Source organism: Diospyros lotus, chromosome 6 (assembly GCF_014633365.1).
Source record: "Diospyros lotus cultivar Yz01 chromosome 6, ASM1463336v1, whole genome shotgun sequence".
Taxonomy (NCBI): Eukaryota; Viridiplantae; Streptophyta; class Magnoliopsida; order Ericales; family Ebenaceae; genus Diospyros; species Diospyros lotus.
The window spans coordinates 16070678-16087814 of NC_068343.1; the positions used below are offsets into that span (position 1 = coordinate 16070678).

General features: G+C 41.0%; 1 protein-coding gene across 8 annotated transcripts in view; it reads left to right on the forward strand.

Annotated features, from left to right (window-relative positions):
* LOC127803916 (kinesin-like protein KIN-14B) overlaps positions 1-17137 on the forward strand; it is a 116891-nt gene that overhangs the window by 85024 nt on the left and 14730 nt on the right. For 4 of the 8 annotated variants that reach the window (XM_052340543.1, XM_052340545.1, XM_052340540.1 and 1 more), the window contains exons 15-19: positions 5673-5728; positions 5825-6041; positions 6947-7138; positions 7236-7448; positions 9098-9448. In XM_052340543.1, coding sequence (XP_052196503.1) covers positions 5673-5728; positions 5825-6041; positions 6947-7138; positions 7236-7448; positions 9098-9448 — 1029 coding nt within the window. The remainder of the gene's footprint in view (positions 1-5672; positions 5729-5824; positions 6042-6946; positions 7139-7235; positions 7449-9097; positions 9449-17137) is intronic. The other 4 variants (XM_052340541.1, XM_052340546.1, XM_052340542.1 and 1 more) reach the window with 3 other exon arrangements.

The following is a 17137-nucleotide window of genomic DNA, read 5'->3' on the forward strand; positions in this document are numbered from 1 at the left end:
CCCGGGGCCCCCAAGAGCAAAGAGCGCTGGAACAGCAAGGAGCCTCCAAGGATGGAGGTCGGGGACCACCACTGAGAAGAATCAAAGGCGAACTTCACGGGTATTCACCCAGATGCACGCTAAAAATTCAAAAAAGTGGGAGGCGGGAATTTCAAAATTTTGAAAACTTTTGAGATCTGCTTCAATGGATCCGAGCGCTGACCTGTTGAACAGCCAATCCGGAGCAAATCACTGAAGCTAATCTGTGAACAATGAGACTCTGGACCAAGAATCACTGAACAACACTTGAAAAATAATCAGAGAAATCACAAAGTGAGGCAGCTGAATGTAGGAACACGGAAATCGCCCCCCCTCCCCACCCAGCGAGACATTCTCTCATTGTTGTGTTTGATTTGCAACATTACGGTTTCATTGCCTTCTTTATTTGAGAGATCATAAATGAGAGGATGAATAAGATCTTGAGAGCAGATGTATATTATCACTTGTATTTGATGGGCACCCGATTTCACCTGGGGTCTGGAGTAGTCTTAATCAATAAATTGATCAGTACGTTTTATGGGCATGGTTATATGGATGACTTGTAGGGCTGAAGCTGATTTTTATTTTTTAATCCTTTATAAATTAGATTCTTTTTGTTGTTTTATAGGCCTATGTATATGTAATATGTTTTTATCTCTTTTTCTTCCTCTCTTAATATGCCATGCATATTGGCTATGTGCTTCACTTTCCCCTTATAACAAATTTGTTGTTACTTATCAAGAAATTAAGAGAAAGAATTTTTTTTTTTTTGGGCTGGTGTGGGGGGGGGGGGGGGGTAGTTGTAATGAATAAATTGTATAAATCTAAGCTAAGATATGGCCTTTACCAACTTGTACCAAATAACAAAACAACTAACATGTCTAGTCTTTTATGAGCATAATGTTGTCATCATCATCATCCCAATCATTAATCCCACTAGGTAGGGTCAGCTAATGATTGTTCAAATATCTGTATTCATGAGCATATCTTTTGTAAGGCCATTATATCCCATCTTATGCGTAAGGGTTTCCTACCTAGTCTCGTTTGGTTTTCCTGTCTTTTGCTATGAACCTTTTCCATTTCATCCACTTGCTTTGCTTGCATGTCTGTTGGATTTCTTCTCACATGTCAAGATGATCTTTATCGTATCTCTTGTATCTTATTGTCAATAGGTGCAAATCTAACCTTGTTACAGATCGTGCCTAATTCTGTCTTTTTTCTTGTCTGCACAATAACCATAATGTTCTCATATTACTTACCCTCATATTTTGTATGTATTAGTACTTAAATGTCTCACATTTGGAGCCATGCAAAAATTATGGTTTTATAGCCGTTTGATAAAACTCATAAATCAACATCCTGAGTTTTTTTTTTTTTTATGTCAAATTGATCCTTTATAGGAATAATTTGATCTTCAAGTCTCACCATGATATCATTCACAGTCCTATTTTTACTAAACTTACATTTATATATTCAGTTTTTGATTTGCTCACCTTGAAACCTTTAGATTTTGAAGTGTTCCTCCATAATTCAGATATAGTGCTCATGCATTCCTTTGTTTCATCCACAAATTCAATATTTTCTGCAAATAACATACACCGAGCATTTTTTCTTGGATGCAGTTACTAGGGTCATCCATTACAAAAGTGAATAGATAAGGGCTTAGTGCAGATCCTTGATAAAATTCAATTGTAATTGAAAAAGTTGCAGTATCTTCTCTACAAGTTGACTGATAGGCAGCCCATAATATTCTGCTATCAACAATAAGGACATAATAGGAATTGAAATAGGAGAAGGCCAATTGGTGCATGTGCAGAATAACAAATTCAGTTAAGGGGTAGAATGGGAAGAGCAAAGAGAGGGGGGCATGTGAGGGCAACATATTCCTATAAATAAGAGAAGCAAATAGAGTAGAAGGGGGGAATATTTTAGTAAGGATATTGGGAGAGTGTGGACCTCTCGAAAGCCCACTTTCTTTTTTCATTTTGTTAATTTCTTGGCTGGGAATCCTGATAGTTGTTGATAATTGCTTGTTGTTTGAATTCTTCTAATTGGGTTCCTATCAATTTGGTATCAGAACGTCATCGATCCTAATGGTGAACTTGACGGACCAAGTAGGAAAATTGGAAGGGAGGATGGAAGGCATGCAATGGGAACTTGATGCCATGAGGGGTGTGGTTCAATCGGTGGGGAAGAAGGCAGCGAGCTTGCTGGAACGATTCGCTTGGATGAGAACGAGGTGGGAAGAGCAGGAATGGGAGAGGAAGAACAGGGAGAGACGGGAAGACCGGGAGAAAGGGAGGAAGGGGAAGCGAGATGAGGAAGACCAACCTGCGGGTTCGCCCTTGTCAAGGGAGGGAACGCCGGTAGCTGGAGGGAGAAGTGGCGAAGGGGGCGATTGGGTCGATGGCGTCGGAAGGCAGCAGTATCGTGGGAAACACCTAGAAATACCCATCTTCGAGGGAGATGATCCAAATGGCTGGATCTTTAGGGCTAAGCGCTACTTCATTGTGAACCAGCTGTTCGATGCAGAGAAGCTAGACTTAATGGCTCTTTGTTTTGAAGGAGCTGCCTTTTCTCGGTTCCAGTGGGAGCGAAGACGACGACGGGTGAGGAGCTGGGAGGAGCTCAAGGCGATGTTGAGGAATAGGTTCAAGCCCGCGCATGAAGGCACGGTGGAAGAGAGGGTCCTTGCCCTTCGACAGTGGGGGTTTGTCAAGGACTATCGCCTTGGGTTTGAGACTTTGGCCTCACCGCTCACAGGCATGCCAAAGGCGTTGCTGGAGGGCCACTTTATCAATAGAATGGAGCCGGTCATCCGAGCCGAGACGAGGGTGTCGAGGCCGATCGAGCTGGAGCAGATGATGGACCTAGTCCAACCAATTGAGGAGATGAATCTGGTGATTCGTGGAAGCATTTTTGGACCCGGCCCAAACGAAGGTCAGGTCCCTTCGTCCCCAATTTCAAATCACCAACAGGTAGTGAAATTGCCTCCTCTGATGATGGCACAAAAATGGGTGATGCCCAGCCCACCTCATCACACTGGCCTCCGGCCGTGGAGTTGGAAGTTGCGGTGTTGGTTGACGAAGAGAAGACGGACACAACAACACTGTGTGTGGAGGATGCTGCACTTTCATGGGTCTAGCGTGAGCAATGGAGATGAAGAGTGAGAAGCTGGGAAGAGCTAAAGGGGCTGCTGAGAAACTGGCTAACGATCCCAATGGTGAATTTGTTGGACAGAGTTGGGATGCAGAAGGGAGTCGACGCCATAAGAGGGGAGGTGCAATCGATGGAAAGGAATGTAGCAATCAGGCTGGACCAGGTCACATACTCGAGGACAAAGCGGGCGGATCAAGAGCGAGAGTGGAAGAGCAAAGCGAAGGAGGGAGGTAGACCTTCGGAATTTACCTAGAATTCCGAGGGATCACCTGGAATCGAAATGGGCAGGGAGTTCGAGGGTGGAATTGGAGGAAATTGGTGGCCGGAAGTGTGGGAATATCGCCTCCTCTTTGAGATTTTGGCAGCCTTGGTGGGAGAAGTTTCAGTGACTATACTGGAGGGCACATTTGTTACCAGGTTGAAGCCAAAAATCAGGGCAGAAGTTAGGGTGTTACAGCCATCGGGTCTATCGCAAATCACAAAAGCAGCCTAGCAAATTGACGACAAGATTCACATACTCCCCGCCCAATTGGGTCCTGGACCACCTAAGAACCTTACAACAGTTCCCTGTTTTTCACCTTGAGGACAAGGTGAAAGTTTGGGGGGGGGGGAGTATTGATAGGCAGCCCATAATATTCCGCTATCAGCAATAAGGACATAATAGGAATTGAAATAGGAGAAGGCCAATTGGTGCATGTGTAGACTAACAAATTCATTTAAAGGGTAGAATGGGAAGAGCAAAGAGAGGGGGGCATATGAGGGCAACATATTCCTATAAATAAGAGAAGCAAATAGAGTAGAAGGGGGGAATATCTTAGTAAGGATATTGAGAGAGTGTGGACCTCTCGAAAGTCCACTTTCTTTTTTCATTTTGTTAATTTGTTGGCTAGGAATTCTGATAGTTGTCGATAATTGCTTGCTGTTTGAATTCTTCTAATTGGGTTCCTATCATTGACCTTACAAATGATAAGGCCACAGATAGAAATGACTGATGAGTTAGAATTCATTCATGTAGTTAACCTCTAATAGTGGAATAAAGGCTTCATATATTGTGTTGTATGTGCTCTAAAAGTTCTAACACATTTTTTGTTTGATGATACATGTCTTAATAATAAGAGCAATTCGGACTCTTTTCTTATCTAAAATCCTCCTCTAAAGACTTCTCCATGGACTGTCATAAGGTTTTTTTCAAGTCTATAAATACATATTGACATCCTTCTGATTATCTCTCACTGATTTACTCCCTTATATATTTTATTATTTCTCTCCATTGTATCCATTCACTTTTTAGTGAATAGCTGTCACCTTGTTGTTCATTGACTGAGATTGTTCCTAATATATCCTTTTTTTAATATTCTTTTATTTTTTAAATATTTTAAGTAGTAACTCTAGCAATTTTTGTACTGTGTTTCTCCTTTTACACAATCTTTTATTCTAATAATAAGTATTTAGCATGGTGTGTAGGTGATATTAGATTTTGTTTAGCTTGGCGCAAGTATGATGGCATTTGATGCTTAGCTAAATACCAGATCGATTTTGTAGCGAACAGCTTGGGTGATTGAGCGGGCTCATTGTTTGCTTGTTCAAAAATTATAGGTTGCAATTACTTGGACAAATAAATAGAAATAAAATAAATGGAATATCTAGAAGTAAGCTTTTCTTTTTTGTTGTTTTTGTGTGAAATTGAAAGGTCTGAAAGGCAGGGTAAGGCATTAGGGTTAATTAAAATTTGTAAAGGAGATTTCATTAAAAATGCTTTAAGCTGATAAAGTTAAGGAAACTGAAGGATGGAAGAAGAAATGTCAAACCTTTAGTTCCCTTCCTTTCAATGTTTTACTTTCTAAGCAAGTGTATTGGAAATATAATTTCATTTTTAAGAATTAAGCACTTTTAAATTGAAGGCCTGATGTGCTGCTTCAGTTTCTACTATTATTTCATTGCTGCTTTTTGCAATATGTTTGTGCTAGGACTTAAAGCCGACAGACTCCACTTGCAAGGATCCTGTTTGTGGTCAAGTTTATTGCCCCCTTATTTATCAATTTTTGAATGGATTTTTCTCAAGTTTATACTCATGGTCCTGCAAAGACAAGTAGATGAAAATGAAAATTTGATGTTTGGTCTGATAAATTGCTCTTTTGAAGTCTGTTTAAGCAGTATGTGAGTAGGTGGACAGAAGGTGGGTTTGAGGGATTGTATCATGGTAGTTTTGTGTCCTCTAGTCTGCTAGGATAGTAGCAAGTATGTCAGTAGTGGGGTGCAGTGGTTGCTGCAAAACCTTGGGTGTGAGCCTGGGCAAAGCGGCCATTGGTGCGGATCTTGGTGATAGTAGCAAATATTTAAAAAAGGGGGGCCCACATTTGATCTGTTTCTTTTTGGCTTTGGAGTAAATTTTCTTTAGATGTGTGTGCCTTCTACTTCTCATCTTTCAGTTGTTATATTCCCTTTTTTGCTAAGTCCAGTTGTTACATTTCTCATTTTCGTGTTTCCCTTTTCAGGTGTCTAGTCCATTGCCCGAGGGATCAGCTAATGTTCAGGATTGGGACCTTGGGAGGTATAGTTTCTTCAATGATTGTAGTTCTTTGCTTTTCGATTATATTTTAGAAATTTTGGGGTTTTTTACTCTCTATTTTGAATTTATTTTTGACAGGAATGGTACTGATAAAGGAGGTCCTATGAATATTGCCCCTTTGCCTTTGGCCCCGGAGAAGGCTGAGGGTACCATAGCTTTGGTTAAATCAGGCATCGAGAAGGTCAAGACAACCCCAGCAGGAGAATACCTTACTGCTGCCCTGAATGATTTTGATCCTGAGCAATGTGACAGTCTTGCTGTCATTTCAGATGGTGCAAACAAGCTTCTGATGCTGGTATGCTTAATATCTCCGTCATCATATCATTTTGGGGTTGAAACTGACTTAAAAGAAGCATCAGAATGATGTTGAAACCTAATAAAAATAAGTATTAAAAAGATGCATTTGGCATGATGCTTTTGTGCATAGTTGAAGCTCTCACCTCAACTTCTAATTTAATCCCAGAAAGGAGTTTAACCTTTAGGGATTTTAGTTCTGATTTCTTCCAAAGCTATAACTGAAGGCATTTTTTCTTGTTTGCTCTCGTATCAAGACCATTTCAGTATTGAATAGTGAAAAAAGTTAAATCCAAGGTATTCCACTTTAACCATTGAATGGGGCAATGTGTTGACAATTTTTTACATTAGACTCAAGGAAATGTGTTCTTTTTTCACAAAAGTGGGGAAAAGTAATTATGCTTAGAGGTCGATTGAGTTGATTTTTTTAATGCCATGGCCGGTCAGTAGAGAGGATGAGAGTTGGGTTTGAGAACTAAGCTGCCTTGCCTAGAAACTGTCTGTGTGTTTCATATTGGATACTTATATAGGAGATTCTTCTTCATCTTTTGCTTAACTTTGTTCATATGGTGTCAAGCATACATTGACTGACAGCTCATTACTTATGAAGAGAGATTGAAGGTTGAAAATGGTTACTATTTTTGAACATTAGGGTACCTATGATTATGTGTTGCTGTTATTGCAATAAGCTGCCTTACCTAGAAACTGTCTGTGTTTCATACCGGATGCTTATATAGGAGATCTTCTTCATCTTTTGCTTAGCTTTGTTGATCTAGGGTCAAACATACTGTTGGTTGACTGACAGTTTGTTGCTTATTGAGAGACAGGTTGAAGGTTGAAAATAGTTACTATTTTCAAACACTGGGGTACCCATGATCATTTGGTGTTGTTATTACAATAATGCAGGTTTTAGCAGCGGTAATTAAAGCAGGTGCTTCAAGAGAGCATGAAATACTTGCCGAAATAAGAGATGCTGTTTTCTCTTTCATCCATAAGATGGAGCCAAAGAGGGTGATGGACACCATGCTTGTTTCACGTGTCAGGATTTTGTATATAAGATCTTTGCTTGCTCGATCTCCAGAACTGCAATCAATCAAGGTAAAGGACATTAGCCATTTTTTTTTTTTCTTCTCATACCGCTAGTGATTCACATGCGCTGGTTTGAATTTAAGGGTGTTTCTTCCTTCCATGTTAGGCATGTCCTGTTGAGCGATTTCTACAGAAGGCTAATACAGGACGCAGCAGAAGCTCCAGTCGGGGTAGCAGCCCTGGGAGGTCTCCTGTGCGTTATGATCCAAACAGGAATTCTCTCATTGATGAGCAGATTCAAAGCTTTAAAGTAAATATAAAGCCAGAAAAGAAATCCAAGTTATCTTCCGTTGTTTTGAAGATGCGTGGAATTGATCAGGTGAATTTTGTACAACATTCTCTCCCCTCCCCTCCCTCTCTCTCATTGTGCTGTATTAAACCCTCCTTATTTTACCCAAACAAATCTATCTAAAAATGCCAATCTTAAAATTTTCACTTTCTTTTTCAAGTGATTGGTAGAACGATAGCAGAGGGGTGGGAAATGGGTTAACTATTATCTTCAGTTCATGTCTGCTCTAACACTCTTGGCTGTGAGGATCTTATTCCATTCTTTTGACAAGTTTGCCTGTAACAGTATCTTAGTTTTGCCTGCTTTTATGTTCCCTACTTTTGCTGCCTTAGTTTGTTTCTTTGTTTAGTCTTTCATTTATTCATTTTTTCAATATTTGGGCAAGGGAAAGTAGAAGGGGGAATAGGGGAGATGGGTGATGAAAGCTATTGCTACTACCGAAGATATCCTAGGAAGCAAAACCACGTCATTTCAGGTTTTGCACCTATATCTTATGCGTATTAGGTAAGTATTCTTGATGGATACTCGAGTCAAGGGTATATGTCAAACACACCAAAAGCCATGTGATCATGTCAGTTGTTATTATTATTACTACTACTAATTTTTGGACATAGACAATGAACATGTGCCAATAAGTTAAATGCACAATGGACATGTTATAAGGCACAATGGGGTTCTTAATGTTGAATTGTTAACCATTATCCCATCTAAAAGCTTAACCTAGTAGATAGAGGGCTAACTTTATTTTTTATATTATTATTTTTACTCTGCTCCCTCTTGTGTGGCCAGACTTTATTCTATAACTAGTCCAAACACGTGCAGTTATTTAAATATTGGGTTAGCGGTGAGGTTTGAATTCAAGACTTTTTTTTGCTTTGATACCATGTTGAATTATTAACCACCGTCTTAAGCTTTTAGATGGAGGGCTAATTTTATCTTTTATATCATTATGTTTACTCTAACCACCATCCAATGGCCCTTTCTTGTTTTTTTTCCCCTTAATTTTTCCCTTTTTTCGCTAATTTCACTTTTTTGGTTCAACCTGGCAACGTATGAATGAACTGAGCCTGAGTTAACTAGCATTCGGACTCAAGTACTTAGCACCTATCAGGACAGCAGCTTTGAACTTCCTCATACCTGTCTTGCTTGCATCTGTTTCTTACCAGTCCTATAAATATACCCTGCCGCTAGGCATTTCTGATGTGTGACTTTGTCTTTTTCTCTATCTGCGTCTGGTGATGGCTTCCTCTTTCCCCCTCCCTCCCTTCATCTTCTCCTTTGCTCTTATAATGGGAAAACTCTATAATTAGAGATTGCCTACCCTCATAATAAATAAAACTTTAGGAAAAAATGTTTGTGCTTTTATATCCCATTGTGCTCTATGTTATAAGTGTTCCTGCATATGCATCTGAGTATGCATGAGAAGGTACTGGAAATGCTTTTGCTGTCATGTTTCAGATTATCTGAAAGAGTATAAGTGTTTTCATTGCTGATTTATTCTTCTGAGTTTGTTTGGTAAATCCCTCTATTAACTATTCTTTGATAGTGTTTCTTTATTTTTATCCACATTTGACTTGCTCCTTTAACTCATTTATGCCCTTTATCTCTTCTTAATTTTGATTGCTTTAAACATTATGCCTGTCTCTTCATTTGTGATATTTTCAACTTGCAACGAGCAGGAAACATGGAGACAGCATGTAACTGGAGGAAAGCTAAGGGAAATAACTGAGGAAGCTAAAAGTTTTGCTGTTGGGAACAAGGCTCTTGCTGCTTTGTTTGTTCATACTCCAGCTGGTGAGCTGCAGCGCCAAATCAGGTCTTGGCTTGCGGAGAACTTTGAGTTCCTTTCTGTCACTGGAGATGATATTGTTGGGGGAGCGACAGGTCAATTAGAACTTCTTTCAACTGCAATAATGGATGGTTGGATGGCTGGACTTGGTGCTGCAACACCTCCTAGTACTGATGCTCTTGGACAGCTTTTGTCTGAGTACTTGAAGCGGGTCTACACTTCCCAATTGCTGCATCTGAAGGTATCTCTTTCCCACCCATTGTTGTATTGCGGTGTACTTGTTAGAATATTTGTTAAATGCTGTTAGAGGAATTGATTCAGGTCAACTTTCTGTTCCTATTTTTTGTAGTGTCCTATTCTTGTATATCCTATAAAGAATAATGGGATCTTAATGATTCTTCTCTATATATTGTATATTCTGATTGCTTGAATAAAAATGAAGGAAGGTATTCATTCGATAAAACTTTTGTTCAAATACTTTCATCTGTCTTGAACTCATACTACCTTGTGTAACTAGGTGATTTGCACGAGAAACATATGCGTCCCTTTTTCTTCAGCCATTGTTTGCAATTTTTTTGTTCTTTCAGTTTTCTTTTTATTTTTCTTTATAAAGGGCATCCTCAGTGCAAAAGACTTCATTGCTTTTTGAGGGTCATATTGGCACACAGCCATCCCCTTGCTCTCTTTTTTTTTTTTTTACATGGATAATTGCATCAATTTATTTCCTTGTTTACTTGCCAATTAACTTCTCGAATATGTTGTCTTCCCGCCTGCAGCCAGTGAAAGCACTAGGTGGAACAGCCATTGATATGCCTATGTCTGGGTCATGGATCTTGATGTACTCAATCTGGTTTTAGAAAAGCTTAGTACCATGTTTCAAAATTTTGAGCAAGCTCATGAATTGGTTTGTTGATTTCAACCAACTAATGCTTTTTCATAGATGGTGGGTTCAAATTTCCCCATCATTATATCTTTCAACTCTTTTATCCTGAATGTATGTCAATGTCACATGGTGTATACTGCCCAACATGGATTTTGTTAACTAAATTGCCAAAGCTTTGCTGGCCTCAAATTTGTATTTTTTGTGTACCTAAAGACGCATCTGTTCAAGGGGCTGGCTGTTGGACAGTTTGGTCTTTGTTTCCCCTTTTCTATTTCACAGTGTATATGACTGGAGAGAGAAGAACATTTGAGAGCTTAAAGAGTCCTATTTTTTGTTTAAAGGGAAACATTATTTATTTTGTTTTTCTTCGGTAAATTTGGATCCCCCCTTTTGTTTGCCCTCCCTCGTGCAGTTCATAGATGACATTTTAATTTTGATTGTGCATAGTGTCAACTTCTTGTTTCCTATCTGTTCTTTTACAAGATTTACCCGTATAAGATGTTCTTGGTGTTAATTCTTATCTGCGTATCCAACAAAAAGTTTTAAAAAAGAGATGCCCTTAGCACACTGTCAAGTCTCGAATCTGAGACTTGGGCAATTCTAGAAGAGCTGAGGATTTTAAGAAAGAGAAAGGGAGGGAGAATTTGAATTAGAGAGAAAGAGAAGAGAGGGAAAGAAATTACAGAGGGAAAGATCCGAATGTATTCATTGATAGATCCCATCCTCATATACACTGCCTTTTATAGGCTAACCCTCCTGGTTGTTATTGTAACTGATTGCCTACAAGTGGCATAGGCGGCACCGCCAATCATATGCTTATGTTATTACAGCTATAGCTATGCATCTATAGGTTTATTACACTTATGCCATTAGGCTTGTGACAATCCCGGCCCCTAAAAATCTTCCTTGTCCCCAAGGAAGGTGAGTAGTTGAGCAGCTCGTGGAAATTGATTCAACAGTTGGGGTGGGTATTCCCAAGTGCTATTCTCAGGGTGCCGATTGGACCACTGGACCAACACTTGGATGAGGGGCAAGGGGCCCTGATGGACTACCCGTCTGTCGATGATAGCTAGTGGTTCCACTGCGCCGTCGGCCTCTGCAGCGGCAGGAGGCAGATCTGGGCTCACAGTAGCATTAGGTTCGATGTACTTCTTCAGGAGAGACTCATGAAATACGGGATGGTAGTCCACGTTGGGAGGTAACTGTAGCTTGTAGGCAACTTGACCCACCCGTTCCACGATGCGAAATGGTCCGAAGTACTTAGGACTGAGCTTGGTGGGGGTGGCAGCAGAGAATGAGGGTTGCAGGAAGTGTCTGACCTTTAGAAAGACTTGATCGCCTACTTCAAAGTTTCGATCACTTCGTTTGCGGTCCGCATCCTGCTTCATCCTGTTGTTAGCGGTAGCCAGCTCTTGCTTGAGTAGTGAAATCATCTCCTGTCTGTCTTGCAAATTCTCTACTGCGTTAGATTGTGCCCTATTGATACCAGCCATGGCGGGCATTGTAGGTGTCTGGTATCCGAATAGAGCCTCAAAAAGAGTCTTCTTGATGGTGTTGTGGTAAGTTGTATTGTACCACCGCTGAGCTAAGGATAGCCACTTACCCCAACTCTTAGGTCGAGCAAAGCACATACATCGCAAGTAAGATTCCAAACATTGATTGACTCTTTTGGTCTGCCCATTTGACTGAGGATGGTATGCTGATGACATATGTAGACTCATCCCTAGGTTCTTGAACAATTCTTGCCAGAAGTGACTGGTAAATATTTTGTCTTTAATCGAGACAATGGATTTAGGTAATCCATGTAGTTTGGCCATTGTATCAATGAACACTCGGGCAATTTCCTGGGCTGTGAATGGATGTGTGAGGCCAATGAAGTGAGCAAATTTGGTCAGCCTGTCAACCACCACTAGGATCTCATTTCGGCCTTCTGACTTGGGTAAGCCCTCGATAAAATCCATAGATATCTCCTCCCACACTTGATCCGGTATAGCTAGTGGTTGTAACAATCCTAGATAAGCCACTTGTTCATGTTTGCAGCGTTGGCATGTCATACAAGTTGCCACAAACTCCATAACTTCTTTTTGAGGCTTGGTCAAAAGAACATTTGCCGAACGCGGTAGTAAGTAGCTCGAACCCCTGAGTACCCGCCTAATGGAGAACTATGTAGTGCTTGTAAGATTTTGGATTTTAGTTCCTTGTCATCCCCCACAACTAATCTGCCCTTAAACTTGATTAGGCTATTGGACATAGAATACCCTTGGTCATTGGTATGCCGAACTGCCAATTGAGTTTGGAGGGACTTAATCCATTCGGACTTTTCATAGCTTTCAGTAACTTCCTTGACCCAATCAGGCACCACTGTTGTAATGGCTTTACATTCCCCTTCTTCTGTTCTTCGCGACAGAGCATCTGCCACAATGTTCTCCTTCCCCTTTTTATACTGTATCACATAATTCAGGCCCAACAGTTTTGATATTCCCTTCCGTTTCAGGCGTGTATGCAATTTCTGTTGTAGAAGGTGTCTTAGGCTGTCATGGTCGGTCCATATTATGAAGGGGGCTCCTTCCAAATAGTGTCTCCATTTGTCGATAGCTATAATCATGGCTAGCAACTCTTTTTAATACATACTCAGCCCCCGGTGCCGAGCAGCCAGTGCTTGGCTGATATAGGCTAAGGGTCTTCCTTCTTGTGTCAGCACTACCCCTACCCCAATGTTGCATGCATCGGTGTCCACCACAAAGGCCTTAGAGAAATCCGGTAATGCCAGAACCGGGGCTTGTGTCATTGCCTTCTTAAGGGTGTTGAAAGCATCTTCAGCCTGGGAATTCCATTTGAAATTGTTCTTTTTGAGTAATTCAGTCAATGGCTTATTGATCACTCCATAATTTTGTATAAACCTCCTATAATACCCTGTTAACCCAAGAAATCCCCTTAGCTCCCTTATAGACGAAGGCTTAGCCCATTCCAACATTGCTGCAACTTTACTAGTGTCTGTACTGACTCCTTGGCCAGAAATGATATACCCTAGATAATCCACCTCATTCTTTGCAAAGGAACACTTGGAGAGTTTAACAAACAGCCGGTTAAATTTCAGGATTTCAAATGTGGTTTTAAGGTGGGATAGGTGTTGTTTGAGGTTAGGGTTGTAAACTAAAATGTCATCAAAGAATACTAGGATAAATTTTCGCAAGTATGGGGCGAATAAGTGGTTCATAAGGGCCTGAAAAGTGGCTGGGGCATTGGTGAGTCCAAATTGCATCACCCGAAATTCATAGAGGCCTTGGTGTGTTCTGAAGGCTGTTTTATGGATGTCGATAGGGTTCATCCTGATTTGATGATACCTTGCCCTCAGATCTAATTTAGTAAATATGGCAGCCCCATTTAATTCATCGAGTAGATCTTCAATCAAGGGAATGGGGAATTTGTTTTTCATAGTAAGGTCATTTAGCTGTCTATAGTCTATGTAAAAGCGCCAAGTACCGTCCTTCTTTATGACGAGAAGTACGGGAGATGCGAAAGGGCTTTGACTAGGTTGGATAATGGAAGCGTGGAGCATGCTTCTGACCTGTTTTTCAATTTCAGCCTTCTGATAAGGGGGGTAACGGTAGGCTCGGGTGTTTACGGGCTCAGAGTTGGGTTTCAAAGGTATAGTATGATTAAACAGGCGGTTTGGGAGTAGGGTGTATGGTTCCGCAAATAATTCCTTGAATTCCATAAGCAATGGGCGTAATATAGTAGGAAAGGTTACCTTTGCAAAGAGGTCCGTGGCGGTAAGGCCTTCCTAATCATCCTTCTCCATGGCTCGAATGGAGAACATCTGGGATATCTTCTCTTTCCCTTTCAGTAACAGTTTCTGTAACCTTTTTCTTGTGATCATCTTGCATTCCCCTGCCTCGAGGCACCCTTTCAAGGTCAGCTTCCTTCCCTTCAAATCTAGTGTGACTTCCAATTTGTTGAAGTCAAAAGTCAGCGGGCGGACTGTCCTCATTCAATCCACCCCAAGGACAATGTCATAGCCTCCTAGCTCCAAAATTCTCAAATTCGTAGGGAACTCTTTCGCTTGCATCAGCCATTTAAACCCCACACTCTTGTAGTTGCTATACATTTTATTGCCGTTGGCTATAGTTACGGATAAGGGGGCAGTATTCACGAGTGTGCAACCTAATTCAGTGGCAGTTGCTCCATTGAGGAAGCTGTGGGTGCTGCCACTGTCAATCAGCACCATTATCCTTCTCTTGCCCACTCTTCCTTCAACCTTAATGATTTGCCCCGCATGTCCCCCTTTAAGTGCGTGAAACGAAATTTCCCCTCCTTCATCGGCAGGATCACATTGGGGGCTCTCCTCCTCTGTTTCTTCAGGGTCTGCTTGCTCTTTCTCTAGTATTTTCTCCTCACCTCCTTCCATATTCAGTAGTTGCCTTCTACATTGGTGGCCAGGACTATAAGGGTCTCCACATTTGAAACATAGTCGCATCTGCCTCCTCTACTCCATAGTGGGGTTTCTGATAACCAGGGCTTGCTGATTTCCTCTCGGTGGACCTGTACTCCCTATCGCTCCTATCTCTCTAGTGTGTCCACTAGGGGGTAAACTGATTAGTGGACTCGTACGAGAGGAGGCCCTATTCCTTTTGTAGATTGCTTCTAACGTCAGTTCTTGTAATCTGGCTTTTTCTGCCGCTTGTCTAACTGTGATTGGCATCATCATCTTCACCATTGATCTCAACTCATCCTTAAGCCCACTAATAAAGCTGGACACAAAATATTGCTCAGTAAGTGTCGGCTGAGCATTCCACATTAAGGCTCCTAGCTCTTCGAACTTTTCTAGATACTCTGTTACAGCCCCCTCCTACTGAAGTTTATTGAATTCTTCTATTACATCTGCCATATTCTTCTCTCCAAATCGCCTACACAATTTTTCAGCAAATTCAATCCATCTCACCCCGAGTCCTCAGTACCTGGACCATCCTTGAAACCAGGAATTAGCCGTATCATTAAGATAGGCTGTGGCCAATGTAATTTGCTGTGGCTCAGCCACATTATAGTATTGGAAGAAACGTTCACACCGGCAGATCCACTACCTTGGCCTTGTTCCATCAAACAATGGTATCTCCAACCTTGGCATTGGCGTGTGAGTACCAGATTGTAAATGAAAATCTCTTACCTGAGGATCCATCTCAATTCCTTGCACTCCTTCCGACTCCACTTCTCCCGGAGGTCTCGGAAGTATTCCAGATCCATTCGAATTCGGTCCAACTCCCGATCGCGAGGGAAATTCCGTTTGCAAACGGAATTGTGGTAAGGACGAGAGCATATTAAACATGCTATTGATCCTTTGACCAAACTGATCCATCGTTTCTCTATGCCTCTCCAGCTCGTGTTGCATATCCTCACGAGAAGTCGCCAATTCCTCTCGCACTCCTCCTCGCATTGCAGCCACGTCTTCCCTACTTTGGGTGATAGCTTCGTGTGTCTGCGACATTCCGAACTCCAGCGCTTACATTCTGGTTTCCAATTGTTTGAGTCTCGTTCCTTCCGCCATCTTCTGCTGCGCAATTCCGTCCACAAACAATGCCGAGGCCGTTAGCTCTGATACCAATTGTCAAGTCTCGAATCTGAGACTTGGGCAATTCTAGAAGAGCCGAGGATTTTAAGAAAGAGAAAGGGAGGGAGAATTTGAATTAGAGAGAGAGAAGAGAGGGAAAGATCCAAATGTATTCATTGATAGATCCCATCCTCATATACACTGCCTTTTATAGGCTAACCCTCCTGGTTATTATTGTAACTGATTGCCTACAAGTGGCATAGGCGGCACCGCCAATCACATGCTTATGTTATTACAGCTATAGCTATGCATCTATAGGTTTATTACACTTATGCCATTAGGCTTGTGACACACACAAGGTTCCTTGCTTTGCAAGAGTTGGGGGGAGAATTGATTTTATACAGTCTTACTGTTTCTTGGCAAGGCTGTTTCTACAACTTGTACCTGTGATCTTTTTGTCGTAGAGGAGCAATTTTACTGTTGCTACCAAAATAAAAAACAAAAAACAAAAAATCAATCATTTGGCATCATGACATGAACCATATGATGACGGTCGACAAGTTTAAACACAATCTGATTTGTGCTAGAATATAAGAAAGCAATATAAAACAAAGTTAAATGCACCATTTTGCTTTCAACAATTGAATGAAAGGGGATAAAGCTCTTAATAGTGTTGAAAGAGAGTTAGAGAAGCCATTTTATTGTTTGTCCTGCCATGGTGGTTATATTGAACAATCTAATGAGCCAATCCCACATCAATAGTTACCAGGGAGGTCTTGGGTATATTACTTAACCCCATGAATCCCAAAGTTAACTTCAACTAGCACTTTTTGAGTGAGGACTCATAATGTTGCATGTGGTATCAAAGCCAACATGGGATACTACCTAGTGGGTGCTAGCTAGGAAAGTGCTTTTAACACCACAGATCCTCACACCAAAGTGTTAGCTGAAGTTGGCTTTTGGTTTATGGTGACCAAGTAATAGGATCCAAGACCTCCCCAACAAACTTCTGATTTGGAATTGATTCATGAAAAATAGAAAATGGGTCAACATTTTGTGAAATATGAATTACTTGGTTTATGGAACCAAGTAATATACCTATCATTTATGGTTTTTCTGAGAAAAGGATGATTAATTTCTGCCAGGTATTGCCTTAATGGATACTTTTCCCAAGAGATTATGAAGTTCCTTTGTAAATTCACCAATGTGGCATGTGAATAATTTTGAATTGTTAATCACCTTCTCATTGAAAAGCTTAAGCTATTAGATGAACGGTTAACTTGTCTGCAATCTTGGCTGGTTAGAACAGTGGTTGAAGTAGTCTTAGGTCTTCTGTTGAAAATGGGGACCATGTGCATTGTTGGGAAAATAAGTGGCTGGCCGGCCTGTGTTAAGGTGAGGTTTCCAAGGCTTTTTCAGATTTCTGAAGTTAAAGGTTGTTGTATTTCTAACATTGGGCCTTGGTCAGGTCTTGTGTGGATTTGGAATCTATGTTGGAAACA